The following is an 18,182-nucleotide window of genomic DNA, read 5'->3' on the forward strand; positions in this document are numbered from 1 at the left end:
AACGGCTTCTTTTATCCTCCTGTCCCAAACTCTTGAGCCATCATATTCGCCTGAAGATGAGGACGATGTCAGCCCTCGAAACATCGCAAGATATAACAGTATTCATCTGGCTGCTAGCCCGAGAAGACCTGTTTACAATACGTCGCCAGGAAAGCTTCAATAGATATTTTTGATACGTTTGTTTTCCCATGTAGTTACCAATCTTGCCGTTAGGCTATGTGATCTGTGCTCTCGCTGGCCACGTCTGGGACCAAGATGACGTCATGCGCCAGAGCGACAAGAATGTAGCACTGCATTGCATCACCTGGTATTCTTTCCACCATGCCCCTACCTTTATCCCTGATCTTATGAGATTTCTCCTGTTTAGAGCACGCTCTATTTCGGAAAGAAAATTCGTAAGATTTCGATTTAAGCGACATCAGATGAGAGAAGGTGAAAACAAACAAGTGGAAGCAAACAACTAATCTAGGCCTATATTCTGCTCATTTAGCTTCTGATCGTGCGGGTTTACTTTCAGCTCACCACTCGAAATAATTGTTGAAAAATTATAATTTGTCACTAATTTCCTTCTTATAGTTGCCTAAATGATTTGTGCTGAGCCACATGAAAATATCTCACGTGGCACAGATAAAATTGAAGGGAACCATCTACTAAACTAAAAACTATTGAAACTATTGAAAAACTAAATTCTTTTACGATTTGCGTATAAATACGGCGTCCGGATGTATAGTATAAGAAGAATAGTGCATAAAACAAACCAGCCTGTGCTAGGTAGCCACTGAAAAGCACGAATCTTATCTAATCAAGTTAGGCAGGGCGAAGCGGCGGCCCGAGCATCAGCGAGGAGTTGCATCCGAGGGAAGCATGCGCGTTAGCGGATGTAGTGAAAACGTGTGGGTTTTGGCAATGATGCTGGTTTGTATACCACTGGAAGTAGTGTTCCACTTGTATACATAAATTGCAGCTTCTGTAAACTATGCATAAATACAGTGGTAGTGGAAAATAGTATAACCGGTCATCTTTCATATGCACTCACTTAGGTAAATGTTTCGCAGGAGGGGTCCAGAAGTACGTAAAAAAAATTTACAAGGGAAATGTAAAATGCAAGTACTTAGGCTTAGTACAACCTAACCATATCTAACCTAATGAAATTAAACTAACTTAAACTAGCCTAATATTAATAGAAATAAGCGAAATTCCATCATCTTTTTGAAAATTATGCTGGACATCTACACTAATATACTCTAACATAACAAATTAACGTAAACTAAACTAATGTGAACAGAAACTACCGAAATTGAAACATTTCTTAGAAAAAATAGCTGAACCCTTTGTGCTGAACACTGTCCCTCATTTATTTTATCCATTGTAAAACACATGATCATTTTGCACTAGTAACACTACAATTCTAAACATAAAATACGAGTCTATTACTTTGAATTTAATTCTATTGCTTGCAGAAATTTGTTCTTTATAAATATGTCTTTTTTATGCAAAGTATTGAATTTTCCCTGTAAATCTTCTAATATATGGTGCGCCAAAAGTATATCAGTACCCTTCTGATTTTTTTTTTTTTTAAGAGGTATCCATAATACAGTGCCAGGTATTAATATGAGTATAATGTAGTTAGCATGGGAATTCATCAACTTTTTGAACTATTTCATTTTGCATTATACGGATTGAGTGCATTTGTGAAGATTGGTGCGGAATGAGCTCAATCCTATTCTAGCCTTGCTTTGACACCAAATCGTTATAGAATGATGCACCTGCAGTGTGTTAAGTGAGACTTTTAACGGGTAAAACTATATTACCGATGAGCAACATTGAACCATTGATAAGCATGGCGTCGTTAGTGATATGTGTTTATATTTTCTGTTATCATGGAGATGGGTTTATTTTGATTTAAAGACCGTAGTTAGAAAATGTCCTTCAAAATGAGCGAAAGAAAGTTTACAAAGGCTCTTGGTAAGCCAGGAATGGCTGCACAGCTGCGTGAAACAGTGTCACAAGTCGTTAGGGAGTCCACTGTACAGGTAATCTTGAATTAATATAGGATACTGTGTTATTTGGGTGAGGTTATGACCTAGAATAATAGCGGAGACCACTGCGAATATATGGTAGGTATTTTATTAATTCTAATAATAGGCATTGTGAACGGCTGTGCAACTATATTTCTAGCGAAAATCTGATTCAAAAAATGTATATAGTGTAAAAGTATAATTGTACAAGGATTCGGGAAAACCTACTGCATTTAGGTTTTTCTAAAATACTGGAAGCAATTCTTGAGAAGTAAAATAGGTAAACTTTACATTATACGCGCCAGCTGCTCGTCGATAAGTAGGATCTTTAAAAGGGTGTAGTACAGTACGATAGAGTAGACTATACTAAACGCAATGTTATCTTAAGAGCCGCACCACAAGCGCATTAGTACATGTCGGCGCGCGAACCTTTTTACAGGGAAGCCTTTGTATGTGCGTGTGTGTTTTGGTTTGGTTCTCAATCGCCAGGGTTTCAACTGGTGCTGCTCTGGGTTTCAGCTATGTGCAGAGCGGTGATTTTTCGTCCTTTTCCTGCCACTAACGGAAAATATGTTTCTTGGTCTTATTTGTTTTTAATAATTCATGAAGATACGATAATAGTAGTAAATGTATTGGAAATTCACACATGATATATTTGCAATCCTCACAATTAAAACCCGAGAGGAATTAAAACTAATTTGCTTATTCATTTCAATTGATTAAGATAAGAAAGGATAAGAAATAAAGTTATTCTCATATATCTACGTGGAAAAGGTCAATCATAAACAGGAACATACGAGCAGCCATCCTCCCACACAATAAATTAAAAGTACGATTTTTTTCCCTCAAAGCACAGTAACTCTATGTTGGGAATGAGTAAACCAGCAGCGAACTGGCAACAATCATATCAACAATTTCTTCCAACAGTTTTGTCTGCATATTTTTCTCTTAGTCGAGCAGACACATTGATGACGATTTACTTTGCTTGACTTTAAAGAGGTTTCCCTTCCTCGTGTTTACAATAATACTGAGAAGATGATAATTCGGATTCATTCATATTTTCAACTTCGCGCTTAACACTCTCCATGGTTTTAGTTTCAGTATACCCACCTACCCACACTAACGCACACGCGAAGACTATATTTGGCAGAACAGTTTTACTCTGTGTACAAAAATTGCAGAAGTTACATGTGAGTCCTATTCTTTCTGTGTTTCATTTATCAGCAGGCAAAGAAGTTTCTTAAGGGGTAGCTACTCTGTTTAATTTATATATCATATAAAAATATTAAGCCATTTCCTATCCATTGTGGACGGTTTCTAACATTGATCAATTAACTAATTTTACTAGTCCTCTGTTTTAATAAGATTTTTCAAGTCTATAATCTTGCAACACTTGCAAGAGACTCGCATCTTAGCTGCCGGCTTTTCACTCCTTTCTTTCCTTCTCTCTTTCCGATTTGAGTCGTGACGTCATTTTCATAACCTGTTACTAATAAATCTAGTACCTTTTATTTTAAATATTGTTTCTGTATTGACATTTTTATATACTTGAACTCAATTGGCTCTTTGAATTGATCTCCTAAGTAATGTTATACGTGTGTAACGTGCGGAGTTGCCTGAATTGAAGCTGCGTATCTCGGCTATCAGGATAAGGTCGCGGCTAGTATAGAGTAAGGTAAGAAGGGTTGGGTTAGCTTAAAGTTAGGGAAGTTTAGTTAGGTCAGGTTCATTTAGTTAAAAACGAATGAAGTGTGATTTCTCGTCTCTGCATAAGGATACCAAACTGGGACGGGCATTGTAAAGTTAACCCGTATTTTTTCCACTAGTTATTTATTCATTATCTTTCAAACGAATTGAATCGAGCGGCATTTTTCAGGGTAAGTTGATTGGATTATCACTATAGAAAATGTCTTTGAGTCCTGTAAGCAACTCACGTTTCATCCCCTGTGATGATCCAGTCCAGAAACTCTTCTTCGTCGTGGTATCATTGCAAAAGTGTCAATGCTGACCTCATTCACCTTGCTTGTGTTCTTGAGTCACAAACCTGACACACAACTTCTTGAACAACAGGTGCTCCGTGACAATAGTGTGCAATAAGAGGCGAGAAATCTGCGGAAACTGACCGCCGAGTTCCGTTATTGTGAAGCGACGATTCTGCACGATACGTTCCCGAACAAAGTCCACATAGCAAGATCGTCTGTGATGACGGTTGCCTCCCACTGCGCTCCTCGTCATGCATATTTTGGCGCCCTGCTGCAAATTGTCTACACGAGCGGCGCACCATCTGCTTGCTCATGACGTTAGACCTGTAGCCCTGACATTCAATCGGCGCATGCCCTTTACATTCAAAAACTTTATCACTGCCACGACGCTACTGAGAACACTAGGTTAGTTCCGCTGGCGCATGCGTCATGCTAGGACCTTACTCTCTCACGTGCACCGCAGTTGCTTCGTTCAACATACGGTTTCCTAGCTATGGGATGCGTGGGGAATTTACTTTCTGGATTCGTACAATTAATGTTAGGAACAAACACTTCAAAAGAAACAAGCAACAAAATTATTTGTCAAATAATACAAATATTGTGAGAAAAACTAGATAAGAAAGAAAGTAATGTATTAACTATTTTCTAGTAGAACGTGCACAGTTTTTACAGGAAATACTGTGGACGTGTTTAATCCGCATATAGTATTAATACAAGAGATCTAGTCAAACATAATATTTCCGCCTAAAATTCGAAATTATACAATTGTTGAACACATCAGGGAGGATGGTTGCGCAAGAATAGCAATAGAATTAAACTTTAAATTAGCCTGTATACAGGGTGTCTCTCGGTTACGAATGTTACGAAAAAGTCGCGAAATCAGAAAACGGTCATTAAAGTCACGAAATTTAGCTTTTGGGTCACGATTTTTCTTTAACTGTACAAATGTAAGTACAGATTGGAAAATTTTGTTCTATAGAACATCAAAATTCAACACCAAAAATGTCTAGGGTCGGCTTTAGACGCTACCAAATCGCAAGCAAAGTACGTTTGTATCGCATGGATGAAAATTCGGTCTAAATCGCTCTTGAAAATGTTAAGAAATTTTATGATTCGGTAAAGAAAAGATCACGAAATTTCATTGTTTAATTTTAGTAGACACCCTAATATAAAATTTCACATAAAAGTCCAAAACTTACTAACAGACAGGGTTGGCTGGTTTAAAGCAGCTTTTTTTTTTTAAAAAAAAAAAAAAAAAAAAAAAAAAGGTTTAAACCAAGACAAGAAAAATGTTCGTAAAAGTGTAAGGTTCTTCACCATCTCAGATATTCTTGAAACTTTTTTTATAGCAACTAGACGTTTTTAAGAGACCTATATATTTTTGTTTTGTCGAAAAAAAATTTCCCGCCAAGTAATGGGCCATCAAAGACGGGGAGTACAATTTATGAATTGTAGAAGACATGGAAAGAGACTTCGGAGCCTCACCATTCGGCTATGAAGACAGGTAGAGTTATAATTCTTGTTGTGGTATGTACATAGGGACATAAATAAACTAGATTTTATTATAGTTTGGTTTGCGCGTGCGTATCTTTTTGTACATAAATTAACAAATGAACCTCAATTTATCTAAAAAGTCGAAGTTTGCGAATTTTTTTCGAGCACTTCCAGATCGAATTTTAAAATTGTGTTTTCGCGGTTGGTAAGACCTAGCTACCCGCTTTCCGAAAAAAATTTGTATCGCTTCTGTGTGCAACCGCTTTGTCGCAAAAAATTCGAGGAGTTGTAAAATTTTCAAAAATCGCCATTTTCTCGAAAACACCATCTTTTAAAGTTCTGAAATTTTGTCAGATGGTTCAACTTTACATGAATAATAAACACACCAAATATCATTCTCGACCAATGCTTCATGAATTAACTGCAGTCTTTTAAAGTTAGCGAAGTTTCGTTAACTTTGATGTCACAGTTAGCAACACTGGGAACAATAAAAGTGCAATGATTTGATGGTGTTTGTAGTTCACATTCATTAAATGAAGAATAAAAGATTTTCTTGACTTTTTTTTTTTTATTATTATTTTGATCAAGAAGGCTCTCTGAAATAGTAAAATGAACCTGTCCCTACTCCTCCGTTTTCTTAAACCGAAATAATCTGAGGTGGAAATTACGATTACGAAACGCAGAAATTTCAAGTTCACTTACTTAAAATGGTCTTCGAAAACAAAATGTCACTGTTTTTTATTTTTTTATTTTTTACATGGACCAATCATTTGCTTGGTTGGTGTCTTCTTCGCTAATAGCATGTAACCCTGCAGGTGCTCCATTAGGTGTTGGCTCACCCACAACTCGTCCAGGAATGGATCAAAGGGGAAGAAACTTTTTTATTTTATATATAAATAAAACCGATCTCAGAGTTTGGAGCTCTTAAAAGTAGCTCTAAGTACGAGTATTACCCCCTCCTCCTCCTTCCAGAAGTCCGTCCTGGATCCGCCCCTGCGTAGCACATTGTCGATAGTCACAAATGCTGAAGGTCCATGTGGAAGCATAAACAGCACTTCAACTTCACGTAATTCATGATTTATTCATAATATTTCTGCTACGCAGCACTGGTTATCATACATATATGTATGTAACAAAAGTTCCTTTTTGCAGATAAATCTACAGTTTGAATTGCAGAAGTTCGATTTTGGGGGAAGCATGAAGTTAGTTCATGGTGACCCGTTACTGCCATAAAATCTTTGCCATTTTCCGAAAGCCAAAGATGACTTCGTTGAATTCCAGTTACCGGTCGCATACTTTCCCTTTTTTTTTTCTTCCGGAAGTCGTCGAATTCAGTTCCAGGCAACAAAACGAGAGTAATACCCGGAGTTTGTACTTGCACTATGCTCACGAATTCTTCTGCGGTTTTAGTAGGGATGCGGTGGCTCAGTGGTAGAGCGTTCACCTCCGGTGCTTGGGGTCCCTGGTTCGATCCCAGCTCGCGCCGTGTGGGCTTTGTGGTGGACAAACACCATGCTCGTGGGTTTTCTCGGGGTTATCCCGTTTCCTCCCACTTTCTGCATTACACCATTTCATTCATTTCTCATAATCACCATCTTTTTTTTAGCCTAACCGGCATAAGCGTGGGACGTAAAATTTAAAGATTTCATTTCATTTTTTTTCTTCTGCGGTTTTAATACTGGGCCCGTTCCATCTCAATTCAGGCAGGTATATGCAAAATTGACTAGGTGACTATCTCTGTTTTTTTAAAAAAAAATATATTTGGTAACCCTGTTTGAGATATGAAACCTGCAAAGAGGTTTTTCCCAGAAAAAAATTTGTCCTCGAGTTATGGGCTAATGAAATTCGGATGAAAATCACTATTTTTAATAAGAAAGTGGGTGAGCAAAATCTTGAAAGACACGTAATTCAGTAACTACTTGTGATAATTGGATGATTCTTTTTTTATTTAGAAGTGCTCATATTACATTTGTCGTTCTGATATAAAAAGCTCGAATTACAGTCCAACAAGAGTATTTTGTAAACACCGGAAAACTTAGTAAAAAAGTAAAATGCAAGAATTTTGACGTTTATTTTCCGTATGAAGGGTTAAAAAAAGAACCGTATTATTGTGAAACAATATACTACTCCTTCTGGAATCCCTATAGATAATTTTGTTTCCCATCTACGATGGCACATGGGTGAGAAAACGTGAGTGAAAGCATGATAAAACGTCATTTTCAGCTGAAATTAGGACGGATTTTCTCCAAAAGGCCATTCTTGAAAAATCTGAAAATCTGCCTGAACGATCTTTCATTGTTCCCTATGTGAATCATGCAAAAGGAAATAGAGATATTTGTGTATTAAATTTTTCGCAAATTTTTAAAATATTGTGTTGCACAGGGGTCGGGTATGCAACCACGCTTGGCGTGGTAGTTCTTTTTCTTTTTTAATTTTCATCGTTTGAAGAAGTAAATCGAAACGTGCAATGATGCAATATTCTTATATTAATGTACACTAGAATATATATATGGAATTTAACATGTTACAAAAAGTGGTCGATTTAAACAATTTTGTGGTATGTATAAATAACATGAAAAATTAATCAATAGCATAATTAATTATTACATACTGGCTTCTCTCTCTGTAAGTCATGTTGAAGCAAAGAGGTCTTGTACCAGCATCACTTCTTTGGAAAGGAATTTGTGATAGCGTGCTGAGGCACAAGTAGGAGACGGCGGAGTGAGTTTTAGAAGAACATCTTTCAAATTAACGTTACACTCATCGTTTTCAGCTGGCCATTTAAAGGAAGTTGCAGGTCCATGAGGAATCATAAAAGACACTGTAATATCGCGAAATTCCTGTGAGAGAAACTACTTGACCTATCCACCACTGCTTATCATAGACGCAAGCAACAAAATCTCCAATTTGAAGGTCATTCAGAGTATAATATATTCTTTTGGATCTGTTAGCTACTTGTATTTTTTCAAGTACATGTTTCGTGCTTCTTGCCATGAATGTGCCTGTATTGTCGACCTGCCAAAAATGACTAGACTGAATACCAATCACAGGTTTAACATTGGCCCACTCTTGTGATTTTTGATTTCTGAAGTCTTGAATAGTACGTACACTTAATAATAAGAGCCTTGTGCCTTTGATAAGTTCCGAAACGGTGTTGACAAACGATTCTGCATCCCTTATAGCTCTTACCGGGTCATTTCGAAGATTAAACGTTGTTGCGTAATGTTTGCAGAGCCCACCTATACCGTCGCATGCACTTTTTCCGAGTCCCGCTGCCGAGAAGATCCATCTTCTCTTGATTGAATCGTCTTGATTGAAATGTTTTTCAAGCTCATACAGCTGGAGCCTGTTTTTAAAATGAGAAGCCGCTCCATCTGAAATATAAATTACGAGCAATTCATTGTATGAGTCGGTGATTTCATTAACATCTTGATGTATCAGTTTGATTGCACAAAGTGCATGAGCACTATCATGTTGCAAGTCATTGGTCACTACCGCATAACTTTCTGTGTTGCCATTGAAGTACACTACACACGTCAATATAGATATCTGTGAATTGTGCCAATGATAACTTTGGATTTCATCTGGCAAAATAACAGACCAGTTCTCGGCAAAATCGAAATGCAATACCAAGGATGTTTCACGAAGTGTAGATCTTTTTATTTTCGCTATGCTTTCTCGCTGGATTTTTCCAATATAGCTATGAGTTATTTCTTTTGAAATCCAGTACTTTACATGCTTTAAAAATCTATTTAGGTTTCCAGTTTTTTTCACAAGATCTCCGCTATCCCATAGTGCATACGTGATTTCATCAGTAACTTGTATCTCTAAACTTTGTTCCGAAATTGCATTTAGTCCTGGGCAATTCTCACATTCTTGCAACCAACACTTTTCGGTAGGATCGCCACAGAGACACAAAGAGTACAGATCCGTATCTACTATATTTCGTTCAGTTAGAATGCTCAGGGATGTACATATGAGATTTATATTGGTACAATAAATACATGTGCATGTTTGTTTCACCGGCTGACATTTAACCCACTTGGGACGTAAAGAGTAAAATTTAGAAATAGATATCTTTATATCGGGATTACCTTCATTCATCAATCTGAAGGCTTCTTTAATGGAACGGGTCATAAAACGTTTAACTCTTTTTACTTTTCCACCGTTTTCATATACAGAAACAACATCTTTTTGATTCGAACTTTGTCTAGAACACTCTTTACTATCATCTACGTAATATGACAATGCAGTCTCGAGGTAAGCGGTCGGTAAAGGGTATCCTTGGTACGGATCTGGCGTTGCCCACATACCCTTTTCTTTTTTCACTTTGCGGGACTTATCTATTAGATACTTTGTCGCAGATGGGATGCGTTCGACGATCATGCGTTTACTGAAGGCTTCAGGCACAATACTGAGAAGTCGTACTCTTTCACGATAGAATGACTTCTCTATTGCACAAGTGATGTTGGAAAACCTCATTTCACAATTATTGCAACTCTCGGACGAACTTCCTGAGGAACACGGTACACTCACACCAAAAGCATCTTGTAATTTTTCAGACACTGCCGTCGAAAACACGTTTTCTAGTTCTTCTGATTTTCGTTTTTCGTACGTGACTTCTTTCTTCCTTCACTTGCCATGTTTTTTTCACGGGCGACACTTACGTATCAAGTACACTTATGCTACTATTTAAAGTACCAATCACTGCACTACTTGGAACGTAGATTGGATCTGAAGTCAGTGAATCGTCATCTGCAGTCATTTGATCTGTAATAATGATCGCACTATTTGGTTCAACCGAAGCAGCTGGTTTCTCAATCTGAGCCTTGTAATAAATAAAACAGTTTTTGCACAAGTTATCAGCACTGTTTACTTGTACTTGTTATCCGAAATAATTTTGTAATGACTCTGCAAGATCACCAACAACAGTAAAATTTTTCGTGTTACTTTTGTATATTACTTTCTTAGATAATCACTGCACTTAACTCTCTTGGTGCTATATAGTGAAGACATATTTGCAATGCTAACTAACTTTTATATACATTAGATAGTATATCTATTGTGAAACACGAACAAGACGATGCATTGACATGCGCAGTGGGTAATATCGTTGACATACAACACTTCACACAATGCAGTGTATCTCCAATGCAGTCTAAATGCCAAATGGGAGCTATTCCAGAGCGTTTGATGTACTGCAAAACAGTTGCATCATACTTAGGTACATGTTGCGCAATACTATGCAACTACTCCAGTATCATAGTTGCATACATTACAGGCGCCAATGCTATGCGTGGTTGCATACCCGGCCCCTGTGCAACACAATATTTTAAAAATTTGCGAAAAATTTAATACACAAATATCTCCATTTCTGTTTGCATGATTCACATAGGGAACAATGAAAGATCGTTCGGGCAGATTTTCAGATTTTTTAAGAATGGCCTTTTGGTGAAAATCCGTCCAAATTTCAGGCGAAAATTACGTTTTATCATACTTTCACTCACGTTTTCTCTCCCATGTGCCATCGTAGATGGGAAACAAAATTATCTGCAGGAATCCTAGAAGGAGTATTATATTGTGTCACAATAATACGGTTATTCTCTCATTCTTTCATACGGAAAATAAAGGTCAAAATTCTTGCATTTTACTTTTTTACTAAGTTTTCCGGTGTTGACAAAATACTCTTGTTAAACTGTAATTCGTGCTTTTTATATCAGAATCTCAAATATAATCTGAGCACTTTTAAATAAAAAAAGAATCATCCAATTATCACAAGTAGTTACTGAACTAGGTGTCTTTCAAGATTATGCTGATTCACTTTTGTATCACAAATAGTGATTTTCGTCCGAATTTCGTTAGCCCATAACGCGAAGACATTTTTTCTGGGAAAAATCCTCTTTGCAGGTTTCATATCTCCAACAGGACTACCAAATATATATATTTTTTTTTTGTTTTTCAAAAAAATCGGAGATGATCACCTGGCCCCCCCTGCCTGAATGGAGATGGAATGAGCCACTGTGTACCTGTTTTTGCCTAAGGTTATGCCGGGTTGCCACATTCTTTACACCTCCCACCCTCACTACCGTCGCAGAGACCCTTGCATGGCTGGTTTCACTGCAAAACCACTGCTTTATCGGACCTGTCTGCATCTCGAACATCTGAAAGCGATTTTTAAAGTGGGATGAAGCACCATCAGAAATCACTGACACGTTTTGGGAAATTGTAGACACTTATTTTGACGTATTCAAACCTTTTTCTATAAAATATCTTTTCGCTTTTCTTCGAGTATTTTTAGAATCTTGTCTATGGCTATGAGTACATGAGCCGAATTGTGTATTTTATCGTCGTTTATTACAACAAAACTGTCAGTTGTTTCATATTCCGGTGATAACTCTGAATTTCACTTTGCAGAATAACGGTCCAGTTTTCAGCGAAGTCCACATGAAGTAAAATAGAATTTGTATCTTGAAATTTTATACGGTGCTTTTCGGTAGCAATTGATTCTCTTTGGATTTTCGTGATGTAGTCATGAATTACAATTCTTACAATTAAACCAGCAGTGTACGATACGAAAACAGAAAGTGGCACAGTTTTATAACGAGATTATTGTTTTTCCATATGGCATACGTAACACTTTCATTTTCATCAGGATCAGTAAAGACTCCACACTTATTCCTTCCACACCAGGACATTCACCACATTCTTGAAGAAGACAGTTGTCATTTTCTACGGATCATACTACTAAAGGAAATAGGTCACTCATGACAGCTTCAATACAGGCTGCACCTTTGATTTAAGCAGTAGCAGCTAACTTAAAATTTGCACAATACATACACACACATACACACTTCCCTCGCAGGTTGCTGACTCATCCACTTTAGTCGAATACTGTAAAATTCCGAGTGACCCATTCTTATGTTGGGATTGTTCTGTTTAAAAAGTTAGTAAATTTCTTTGGAACACGTAATAAAACGTTTCGATTTTTTTTTCTTTTTGTTCTTTTTGGATCACTGTAATGACATTGCACTTAATTGAAACTTTGTCTGGTGCATTCCAAATCATCACTGAGGTAATAGTTCACGCTTTTTACCTATCAGAATTTATTGGATGGCCATTTCAAGTAAACTTAAAATTTGTGTGTTTCGTAATCGTAATTTCCACCTCAGATTATTTCGGTTTAAGAAAACGGAGGAGTAGGGGCAGGCTCATTTTACTATTTCAGAGAGCCTTCTTGATCAAAATAAATAAATAAAAAAAAAAAAGTCAAGAAAATCTTTTATTCTTCATTTAATGAATGTGAACCACAAACATCATCAAATCATTGCACTTTTATTGTTCCCAGTGTTGCTAACTGTGACATTAAAGTTAACGAAACTTCGCTAACTTTAAAAGGCTGCACTTAATTCATGAAGCATTGGTCGAGAATGGTATTTGGTGTGTTTATTATTCATGTAAAGATGAACCATCTGACAAAATTTCAGAATTTTAAAAGATGGTGTTTTCGAGAAAATGGGATTTTTGAAAATTTTACAATTTCTCGAATTTTTTGCGACAAAACGGTTGCACACAGAAGCGATACATTTTTTTTTTTCGGAAAGCGGGTAGCTAGGTTTTACCAACGGTGAAAACAGAATTTTTAAATTCGAACCGGAAGTGCTCCAAAAAAATTCGCAAACTTCGACTTTTCAGATAAATTGACGTTCATTTGTTAATTTATGTACAAAAAGATACGCATGCGCAAATCAAACTATAATAAAATATAGTTTATTTATATCCCTATGTACATACCACAACAAGAATTATAACTCTACCTGTCTCCATAGCAGAATGGTGAGGCTCCGAAGTTGACCATTTTCCATGTCTTCTACAATTCATAAATTGTACTTCCCGTCTTTGATGGCCCATTACTTGGCGGGAAATTTTTTTTCGACAAAAGAAAAAAAATACGGGTCTCTTAAAAACGTCTAGTTGCTATAAAAAAGGTTTCAACAATATCTGAGATGGTGATGGTACATGCTCTGCCTGAATTGAAATGGAAGGCACCGTAAGTGTTCGTAAAATCTTGATAAACATATATTTGTGGATTATCACGTTTCACTCCCGTATATTATTCGTATTATATTCAGACCTAAATTTCCCACTCATTACTCAGATTATACTACAATAGCAACTTCTGTTTTTTGTTATAAATTTATGAATGATTCCTTTGTGATTTTTTAATAGTTTGTTATTAATGTTACGCAATTGCAATCAAGAAAAATTCTAAATATTGTTTCGTTTTATTAATGTTTACTATTGATAAAATACATCGAAATGCGTACTTTTTTTTGAGGGGGGGCATACAAATCCCACGAGAGGCATTTATTGAAATCAGAAGTATCTTTGGTATTTATTTATGTATAAATTTGTCAGAGCCAAAGTGGACTCAAATAATTCGTATCTTTATTCACTTTTCTTAGTGATATGCAAATTAAGTCGTTGTATTCCTTTAACTTGGACTAATAAAAGGCGCAGTGAACTAACTTGGACTAAATTAGTTCTTCTGTACTCTGCAATGTTTTAAAACGATCCATATGTAATGGTTTCACTTGTGCAGCTGTTTATCTTTTTGTCGTTCTGAAATAACCCTTGACAATTATATTAAAAGGTATGTAAAGATCAGTTCAACGTATTTTTATCAGGAGTCCTTCGGAGTGAGTCGGCAGACGTATCGCATTTGTGGCCAATTAGTTCCGGTTTCGAGTTCAAATGGAGGACAATTCCTCTCGGATGTAAGTCAAGAAGCGGTTTGGGTTCCGCTTCAAGCTTATGTGACCCCTTCCAGCATAACCCGGTTGTTGCATAATAACACCAAGGCGACACAAACTTATTTCTGGCCATATGTGATATAAATACGTAGAGCAAATTATTTACCCCCCCCCCCAAAAAAAAAAAAAAAAAACGTTCAAGTCAAGAAAACGCTCAAATTTCAAGTCTAGATGTGACTAATTCAAAGACAGTAACTATAGTTATCCCAATATAGATGTGATGTGACTATAGTTATCCCAATAGATGTGGACAAACATCATGCTCGTGGGTTTTCTTGGGGTTCTCCCGTTTCCTCCCACTTTCTTCATTCCACCATTTCACTCATCTCTCATCACCACAGTCTCCTTTAGCCTAACCGGTATAACCGTGGAACGTAAAACTAAAGATTTCATTTCTTTTTTCGTTTTTTTTTTTATTTAACATCTATATGCATGACTTAATTCAAAAGCCATCTAATAACATAACTACATATATATTTTACCGATGATTTGATTGTTTGAAAAAAAAATTACACATAATAAATGACTGAAGTAATCTCCATGGACTGATAATAAACTAGGGAAAATAGATATATCATAAATTTCTCTAAAGGACGAAGGAATCAGGAAATCTATCTCAAAAAACGCAAAAATCAAAAAACAAACTTATCAAATATTTAGATTAAATTTAGGTAAAAAGCTTAATTGGAAGTGTCATATAGATCACCTTAATAAACTTTGAAAAACTATTTATAGGTTTGACTTATCGAAAAGGGGTTTGTATCCAAATACATTGCAGATTATTTATAAATAGTGTATCATTTCAAGACTCCTTTATGATTTGATGTTCTTCGCATTTACACACACACAATACAAAAACTCACACAATTTCAATATTAAATGTTAAAAGCAATCCATTCCAACTATCGTCCTGTGCAACGAACGCTTTAAAGAAGAAAATAATACACTTATACAAATAGACAAAATTACGTATAAATACTTATCTAGATTTGCTGTAGCGAACTATCCGATAATACAAACCATACAACATTCCGTGCATAATATGAACAAAGGACAACCTTATTAATTTAAATATAAAGAATTTATCAGATATATAATAATATACAATATTTATAATCGAAAAGTTACAAGGCTCCAGTACTTCCATGTTATTGGTACGGTATCAGTTAATCTCATTATTCCACAGTACCCCTCAACTTTTATCTGCATCAATAATACCTAATATTTGGCAATATCATATTGATAAATTATTATTTATTACAATTTAATTTATAATTATCAACAGAATTCACATACATATGTACAGACAACTCGAAGAATAATAAACATTAATAGGAGCAGTCAAACATATTACAACAGAAAATAAAATGTTTAAGTATAAGTTGCCGTATTATATTGCAACCATATTCGAAACAGAAACATTTGCAATCTGACAAGCACTGTTATATATGTGAAATCAAGTCAGGTAAAGAAGACATACATATACACTGATGGACTAAGTGTTGTAATCGGTATTAGTAATGCAAAGTGGAGTAAAAATTTAACCTGGAATATATTAAACATCAAAACTATAATTTCTCAGTTAGAAAAATTAACGTAATATTAAAATTTATTTACGTAAAAGCTCACAGTAATATATTTTAATGATTAGTTGACATAGGATTACGACAGACGATAACTAGAGACACAATTTTTTGGTGACACGCGAAATGTATCAGTTTTGTATGAAATTGTTGTGTATCTAAAATATATAATTTTTCACTATTTGTTAGGCCATACAACGCTCGCGAATTAAACGCGAAATTCTGTCGAATTAGGGAAATTTACAAGGCTTGATATGCCACGAAATTTACGCAAAAGTGACAATTTTTCGACGCCTTTACGATTTATTCATTACCATTATTTGGCAGTTATTAGCAATGTGGTGAAAATTCCCATTTTTTAAAGAAAATAAACCACCATTAACTTTCGAAACTTTACATGCAGTTACAAAATGAGCTCCAAACGGTATCTACTGGTGAAGTGGATAAAGTGGAGGGAGTGTTACCGGTTATGTTAGATGAGCATTAAGAAATCGCTGCAAAGTGTCTCCAACTAATGTACACATCAGTTTCGAATGTTGATGTGGAGAGGGCTCGCTCTTCTTACAATGCCATACTTACCGACAAAAGAACAAATTTAACATCAGAAAACATTGAAACAATGCTTACGTGTTCTTTGCATAAGTAAACTGTGAATACTAAAATTACTTTTTTCTATTAATGTTCTCTCTCTATGCATTTTTTCTATTCTTGAAATGATACTTTTATTCAATGAGTGTGCTTAATGTTATTTTTTAAAAACTCAAATATTTGTTTAATATAGTCATACATGAGCTCATGTCATGATGATTGATGAGTGGAAATTAAGGTGAAATGAAAGGTAACTAATTGTAATTGCCAGCAAAAATAGTGTTCTTACATTGGATTTTTATTCACCGATGTTATCCCGCTTTACGCATATTTTTATAACGAAATTACGAATTCTTATTTACCACAAAATCGTGTCTAACGATAACTGAAGATACATCAACCAACTTTAAACTTTCGATTTTGTTCTTGTTGTTGTTGAAAAAAAATTAATAAAACATCGAACAGAAAACTTGCATAGGAGTCCTTGCTCATTAAGAACAGTGTTGGGTTAAACAATGACAATGTGCACATTTTGTTGTACTTGCAAGAAAATAATGTAACAATGATAGAGTCTGACCCTGAAAAGAGAAGAAAGGAAAATCGATAAATAGGCTTACATTAAAAATAAAATAAAAATAATTTATTAAAGAAATGTCTAATTCAAAGAGAGAAAAAAAATTAAAAAAATGAAAGCGAAAGAGAGAAAACAATAGTTGTGGGAAAGGTGCCACGAAACAGTGTTTCGCATCTGTATAAAAGCTCTTCTTAGAGAAAAAGAACTGGAACTAGAATACCCAGTTAGTACTATTTTAACGGTGACATCATAAAATCTTCACGTTTAAAATTTCAAAGTTTTGTTTGCTTATCATATTCTGAATATTCATAATTAGGCATAGTAACGTTGGGTGATATCAATCGGAGTAACTACACCTGAAGTAATCTCCCGCCCTCAATTTCGTATCAATAAAACAAGCCACTACTCAGGTCTAGACTGCTTCAGATTTATGAACGTTCACTCGCGTTTCCTCTGCGCGTAGCAGCGAGTCGTATCAATAAAAGAAGTGATTACTCCCATCCTTTGCGCGGTCATTTCGTTGTTTTTAACCTATGGCGTAGTATCCTAACCGCCATGGAACGGGCAGGTAGCAGCGACAGTTTCAATCAAAGTGCATTAGTGGAGAGTTTCCAGTGGTACTTTCAAAGTCACAGTTACCAGAAAGTAAACGAAGGAAAGCCGAAGCTTTGAATTCAATTACAGTAAAATGCAACGAAATAATATATACATCTACGACTGAGATTCAAATCCAAAAGAGAATCTTTAATATTCGAGCGAGAATAAAACAAAAATAAAAAAGAGAGAGAGAAAAAAAAAAACGGAAACAAGAAAGTAACACTGAAACCATGGGAGCGAAGATATTGGAGCTGATGGATGTTGATTCGAATCCAGCAATATCAAGATTAACACGACAAGCGCATATCACGTGTTGTCCAAGGTCTTTGTAGATTGTTTGGCTTTAAGAACGAAATCAGATACTTGGCCCCTTTGTTTCCTTTTTTAAAAACAGTCCAGCCAGTCACGTCATAAAGCACGTCCATCTGATTTTGTTTTCCACACCATATGTGTCCTCTTTCGCCTTGACATAAACAAAATACATTCTCATGTATACGCCCTTCCTACCAACGTTGAGTTGAGTTGATTTTGAGTTT

At 35.7% G+C, this 18,182-nt stretch overlaps 1 protein-coding gene across 1 annotated transcript in view; it reads left to right on the forward strand.

Moving 5' to 3' along the window:
* The first annotated feature begins 1,812 nt into the window (after positions 1-1,812).
* Positions 1,813-18,182, forward strand: part of Ziz (dedicator of cytokinesis protein Ziz) — a 401,589-nt gene continuing 385,219 nt past the window's right edge. The window contains exon 1 of the mRNA XM_081769231.1: positions 1,813-2,033. Within this exon, the coding sequence (XP_081625357.1) occupies positions 1,923-2,033 (111 nt within the window). The 5' untranslated portion in view covers positions 1,813-1,922. The remainder of the gene's footprint in view (positions 2,034-18,182) is intronic.

The sequence above is a fragment of the Thermobia domestica genome, chromosome 8 (assembly GCF_964235325.1).
Source record: "Thermobia domestica chromosome 8, izTheDome1.hap1.1, whole genome shotgun sequence".
NCBI lineage: Eukaryota > Metazoa > Arthropoda > Insecta > Zygentoma > Lepismatidae > Thermobia > Thermobia domestica.